At 38.5% G+C, this 6,690-nt stretch overlaps 1 protein-coding gene across 43 annotated transcripts in view; it reads right to left on the bottom strand.

The window, feature by feature from the left end:
* CLASP2 (cytoplasmic linker associated protein 2) overlaps positions 1 to 6,690 on the bottom strand; it is a 153,907-nt gene that overhangs the window by 42,364 nt on the left and 104,853 nt on the right. For 32 of the 43 annotated variants that reach the window (XM_060781692.2, XM_060781697.2, XM_060781694.2 and 29 more), the window contains 2 exons: positions 2,398 to 2,568; positions 1,397 to 1,504 (listed from right to left, as the gene is read on the bottom strand). In XM_060781692.2, the coding sequence (XP_060637675.2) occupies positions 1,397 to 1,504; positions 2,398 to 2,568 (279 nt within the window). The remainder of the gene's footprint in view (positions 1 to 1,396; positions 1,505 to 2,397; positions 2,569 to 6,690) is intronic. The other 11 variants (XM_060781711.2, XM_060781714.2, XM_060781719.2 and 8 more) reach the window with 1 other exon arrangement.

Genomic DNA, 6,690 nt, shown 5'->3' with positions numbered 1-6,690 from the left:
AAAGGACTATGTAAAGATAACATAATTTTCCACAATATATGTGATGTTTCTCCCTTACAGGAATTGAAATGAAGTTGTAAACTTGTTCAGAATTGTATACTTCTTATCGTGAATTTTAAGTGATAATTTCCAAACCATATTGCAGTTAATAGTAGAAAAATACTATATATTACTCGCATTATTTATACAATTAATTGACTATGAATCTCAAAGAGTACCAAAACCTTCTGTCTTTTGAAACTGCATTGCCACTGCTATATTATGTAATTAATTGAATAATGATCTTCCTACTAAATAATAATGCATATAATTTGACATGGAGAAAAACAGCTGATGAATACAGTGGGCCCTTAGTATCTGCTAGGGTTTGGTTCCAGGACCCCATGTGGATACTAAAATCCATAGATGCTCAAGTCCCATTATATACAATGGCATATTAAAATGATGTCCTTTATATAAATTAGCAAAATAAAAGTTTGCTTTTGGATTTGGGGGGAGGTATTTTCAAGCTATAGGTGGTTGAATCCATGGATACAGAATCTGCAGGATACACAGGGCCAACTGTGTAGATAACATGGGAACAAAAGAAAAATACTAAGTATAATGCCAACTTTAGAATCACTTGCTCCAAGGAACAATCCAGAGGCGAATTCCTATTACTGAATTACAAGCTCTATAAAGGTGTTCAAAAGTCAGTTGAATAAAACATGAGAAGTAGAACAGTGCAAGCTCTGCTTTTTTGCATGTGTGTCCTTTCTGTCTTCTTCAGTGTGAAAAACAGAAAAGTGTCTGGAATTTGGGATTGTGCAAGATTTAAATTAGATGATAAGCTCTTAGAAAACAGAGCAGGTTCTTCCCTTCAAAAGTCACCCTTTTAGATATTGGGTGTGTGTGATAGGAATTTTGATAGAAAGATCATGGCTAGCATCCGCTCCTCATTTCTTTATTCACCAGGCTTTAAATTACCTCCATAGGGCTATGGCATTTCTCTACCAGGGGCTGACTTTTAAGAAAGCTTGTATTGTTCTTTTAGTACCTATTTTCAAAACCAGTTTGGAACTGGATGCAAATCTATTGGTAAAGTGACTGGAAAACATAGCATGTAAGCACCATAAACAATTTCTCATTTGGCAGAAGTTCACTGAAGTATATGTTTGCTCATAAAATAAGCTTGGAACTGATGCACATTTGTCTCTGGATTGTGCCATAAGTCTAGAATTACATAGGTCATTCTTAGGCTCCTCAAATGAATCAAGTCATCAGCTGAAGAAAACTGGTTGCATTTGTTTACAGTCAAGGAATATTTGCTTGTTAAATGGCATACCTTTATTTAGCTTATATTAGCACATAATGAAGGGCAGACAGCCATGCAGAATAAGCTCTCTTGTGTACTTACCAAGGGGTGCAAAAGAACGGACAGGGCTTGTATCCCTGCTACTTTCACGGCTGGCTTCCCGACTGCATCCCTGACTCACACTAGGTCGAGGAATACGACTGCCTCGCGCTAGTATGATTCAGGGAACAGACCAACAGCAGCAGAGAAAGGGAGAAGACACAGAAAGAGTTGACATTTTAATGCAATCTCATTTTGTTTAACCTTTCACAAGAAGAAAGTTCATTCAAAAGTGTCCAACCATGAGAACTGAACAACAAAACCTTTATTGGAGTGTCTATCATAATATTTATAATATCAAAAAACATCTAATTCCAGTGAAAAGAGGAGGCATTGCGCTGCTTACACAAAGATGCTTGAAAATATATTAGCAAACAAAATTAGGTATTTTCATTTTTCTCCTAAAGTGTACCTTTACACATCCAGCTTTTCATGAAATAAAACAGCCCAGTTCTTTATCCAGTATACCATAAATTTCAGGATCTGGCATAATTACAGGCAGTCCCTGAGTTACAGATATCCAACTTTCATTCGACTCCTAGTTACAAATGGGGGTGAGACAACTGGAAGTGTGAGGAAAATGTATCCCTAGGAAGGGAAATTCACTCCTAGAAGAGTTATCATTGGAAAAAGGTGACTCCAAAGAATTTTTACCACCAATCCTTGTTTCCATTACAAGCCATTTAAAAAAAATCCATTATCACAGGGATAGAAAGTGAAGTGCAATCTTCTGAACAAGGTCACAGACAGCAAAACAAACATTACAGGAGTGTTAACCCTTCTCTATGCTGTCCCAAAACTATATTAAAAAAAAGGCTGGAGTTACACTTTAAAAAAATACCTGTTCCGGCTTGCGCACAAATTGATCTTCAGAACAAACTTGCAGAACCTGTGTTGTCTGTAACTGGGGAACTGTCTGTATAACGTTTTAGGCCTATGTTCAGAAAATTTAGACATCCATCATATGATAACTTTTTAAATGTATGGAGTAACAGAAGCCTTACCAACTGACAATCTGGAAGGACTGGCTTCTCTGCTGCATCCTTGGCTACGAGGAATCTTGCTCCGCTTCTGTGCAGTTGCAGGGCTGACTAGCACTCTCTGAACCCCAGTGTTCAAAGTGGAGAGGGTAGTTGTGGTCAAGACTCTTCCAGGAGAACCGGAACGGCTGCCAGCTAAAAGGAAACAACCAGAATGCTATACATAAATTGCACAATTTAATAAAAATTAAAAACTGAAAATCAATTAGACAAATGATCTGAGAAGCTCTTTGGAAACATCTGAAGATAATCTGCAAAATAATCTGGTAAATAATCTGGAAAAGGCATACTATGTTATGATACATTTGCAGAATCATCAATTCATGCCTTAAAATACTCTTTTAATATATTTTGATTCCTTTACCACATTTGTCATTGTTGTGTCCCTTCAAGTTATTTCTGACTTGTAGTGATGCTATCATGTGGGTTTTGTGGCAAGATTTGTTCTGCAGGGGGTTGCCTTTGCCTTCTTAGGCTGCAGAGGGGGAACTTGCCCAAGGTCACACAAAGGGTTACTTAACCAGCATCATTATTAACGACATATTTTATAATTTCGAAAGTAATAACAGGCACTAATGTGAAACTGTTAGGGATCTATTACTGAATTTTTGAAACTAAAACTATTTTAGAACTCTGGATATTCCAGAAACAGCTCAGGAAATAAATCAACTATTTTTCATAACATTGGTGACATTTCCTAGGCTAGATGTGGCTAGTGGGTTCTCAGGTATCTCCACTTCCCAAAATAGTCCCCTATTACTGGGCTACTTTAAGAACCAGTCTGGAACTTGGGAAACTGGTGGACACCTTGATGATATCTATGAAGATGTTATATGGTAATAACGCATATGCACGCGGGACGTGATTTTGCTAGAGCTAGCTTTTTAAAATTACACATAAACGCATACGCATTTTCTTTAGTAATATGGTTTGGAAATTGGGACTAAAGCTTTTTGTGCATCTGCTAAGAGAAAGGAGGGCTAACTCACTTTTCCATTTCCAATGCCTTCATTTCTACTGTGAGCCTTGGGTATCACTGGTGTTATTCTAGGAACTTCTGTGGATACCCAAAACTGTGGATGCTCAAGTCACATATATAATGGTGGAGTAAAATGGTGTTCTTTATATAAAATAAAAAAATACTCTGTGTGCAACAAATTCAAGATTTGCTTTCCCTGAATACTTTCAAGTAGTGACTAGTGGAATCAGTTGATGCAGAATCCATGGACATGGAGAGCCTACTGCAGATTTCCAGTATCTTGATTACTAAAGATTTCATTCAGTTCCTTTATCTCAACATTACACAAAATCTTATTTCACTAATAAAAATTGAAACTACCTGGAATGTCCAAACGTATTTTAATAAATGTGTCTTCATGTGAGCTAATTTATGACATAACAGAGTTGTCCATAAATATTATAATAAACAATGATATTTTTATGCATACCACACTAGATAGAACTTCTCATGCAAAATCTGGCTAATATTTGGAGGCAATACAATATAGACTAACATTACAAAGCCTCCCCCAACCCCTGTTCCCTGCAATTCACATGGAAGGAATGCAAATATCTACACATTTAAACCATTTCAAAAGAATAAAAAATAAGGAAAAAAGGAACAAGATGGAGGATGATGGGGCAAGACAATGCTCCATGCAAATGCTAAGTGGGCATTGTTTGCCTTTAGATATAATATGTAATAGGAGAGCAATTCCCAAACGGAACACTTTGTCAATTCATGTGCATGACAGACCAATGCATCTACTTGTAATTAGTATCTGCAGGGAACAGATATTTTGTTTCTGCAGTGTGCTGGGCACAAACCAGACACTTTTGACATACCAGAATTACTTGTTTTCTGAAGATGATTTTCGCTGCCCATATGCACCAGTCACTATCCCAGGCTCTTTGCTTTCTATTCATAGGGGAAATGCTGAGGCCATGCTCAGAACAATGGCACACAGAGAGAGTCGGGAGCTAGGATCTTTTGAGGCCAGAGTGTCAGTTCAGTTTTCATACTTTGAAACGAAATAATTTTGAATACAAGTGTGCCTACAATTTTAAATTCAAAAATTAAGATGTACTTCGGCTATCAGACGTTTGGGAAATGCTGCAGCAGAATGTGCTTGTCAAGACAGGAATCTATTCAGCAAAAAAGAGATGCAATTTAAAACCAACAAGTGTGTATCACTAGTATAATTTAGCAACTTAAAAATGAATTTTGATCTCTATAATACTTGAAGACCGCAATCTGACACTCAGTTATTCAGAAATATGTTCCATGGATGCAGTATTACTCAGAATAGAATTGCATTGAAATTCAATAGTTCAAAATTGATTTTCTCATCCAAAAAGCAAGTGGCCAGTTCACTAATAAGGTGTCACACTTTCGATGTATTTTAGGTTATCTTTGTAAAAGGAGCCCTGCTCAATTCAGATTAACTTTCAAAGCAAAATTCATATTCTTAACTTCATATTCTTGTGTTTTATTTTTTATAAAATAAATTGAACCTTGGGTATTAGGAAATATATATATTCCATGTCAAATTTATGGTGCAAATAATATCCTGGTCATATCTATTAACTTTTTAAATTATGAAAATCCCAGGTAACCACTATTATGTCTGATATGACAGTGGGTCACCCCACTGACAGACTGTTTCATCCTACAGAAGGTATCACATTTACTCGAGTATAATGCACTATCGAATGTAATTCATACCTAACTTTTGATAGTGCAAATGACAAAAAATAGATATGTCCTCGAATGTAATGTGTCCAACAGCGCTCTCATAGCATGTCAGGGAGGCAGGGTGCATGAATTATGCCATTTGAGAAGTCGCGCCCCTCCATCAAGCGTGAGGGCCCCTCAATTTTGGCAATGTAATTTTCCTAAAAAAGGTGAGCATTATGTCAGAGTTTGTTTAATACTCTGGTAATCCTGAATGGTGAATTGAGGCCTAGCTGAGGCCTAGCAACTATCTGTAGAGTGCTGATTCACCATGCAGACAGCAGGTGGTGACTGATGATCTGAAGAGGGAATAAAAAAGGGAATCACCTTAGATGAGGAAGAGAAAGCGAGTGGGAGTGTGTTTGGAGTTAGGAGGATTAGTTGGAGTTTGTAGAGTTTGTGGAGAGCTGTGACTTGCTGTAAATAACCTTTGCGTACCACAACTGAATATATAAAGTCTTCCTGTGTTTGGAACGAACAACTTGTGTGGTGTCCTGTGTTCCAGTAGAGATTTTTCCTGTCACAACTACACAGGGAAGCTTGGATTCTTACTACTGTCTGCAAGGGAAGCTTCCAGGACTCTGTTAAGGTAGCAGAGATCCCTGACACATTAGAGCCGCCGCAAACTAGCATCTTGGGAGAGCAAACTGTGCCAGCACGACCGATGACGTCGAAGACTCCGCCTCTTTCTCCGCGGCCAAGTGGTTGAATTCTGTCAACAGCGGGAGTACGCTCGCATCGCTGCCCTAGCAAAGGGAAAACCACGTGGCCGTGGAGAAAGAGGCAGAGAAAGAGGCGGAGAAAGAGGCGGAGTCTTCGACATCATCGGTCGTGCTGGCAGAGTTTGCTCTCCCAAGACGCTAGTTTGCGGTAGCTCTTAGACTCGAGTAAATAGGGCATTTCTGGCCAGTTTGCAGTAATAATAATAGAATCCAGGTTAAAATTCAGAGTTTAAAATGGACTGAATAGGCCTGTCGGAAAAGATATGGCTTTAATTGTGTCCTGAATTCTGACAACTGATTTAGGTGTTGGAGCTCTTCCAGCAGGTCATTCCATAGTCTTGGGGCGGCCAATGAAAAGATCCTCTGGATGATGGTTGCCAGTTGAATTCTGCCTGGCTGGAGTAGCCACCCCTCAGAGGACCTAAGTGTCTGAGGCGGATTATCTCCCACTCCCCAGTTCAACTCTTTGGAGGAGCTCCCCCCCCCCCCCCATCTTCCGTGTTGCACATTAAGACAGCTAGAAGAAAGAGCAGGGAAGTCGACTTTTTCCAGCTCAGTTGTGTGACTCTTAATTTTATCTAACTCATTGGCTCTTTAATTCCATATGCAAGCACAAAACATGTGTGACTGTTGCACATCACAATCCATGCTTTAAAAATAGAATTACAATATCTGAAGCAGTCTTCAGAATTAAAAGCAATTATTATTACAGTGTGGTCTTGTAACCGTTTCAGACATTTAAGGGATTCCCAAATCTGTACTTAGCTTCTTCCTGAGGTTCCTCTCAGTTCATCTCAATTC

The sequence above is a fragment of the Anolis sagrei genome, chromosome 6 (assembly GCF_037176765.1).
Source record: "Anolis sagrei isolate rAnoSag1 chromosome 6, rAnoSag1.mat, whole genome shotgun sequence".
Taxonomy (NCBI): domain Eukaryota; kingdom Metazoa; phylum Chordata; class Lepidosauria; order Squamata; family Dactyloidae; genus Anolis; species Anolis sagrei.
This window is presented reverse-complemented; position numbering and strand designations above follow the sequence as displayed.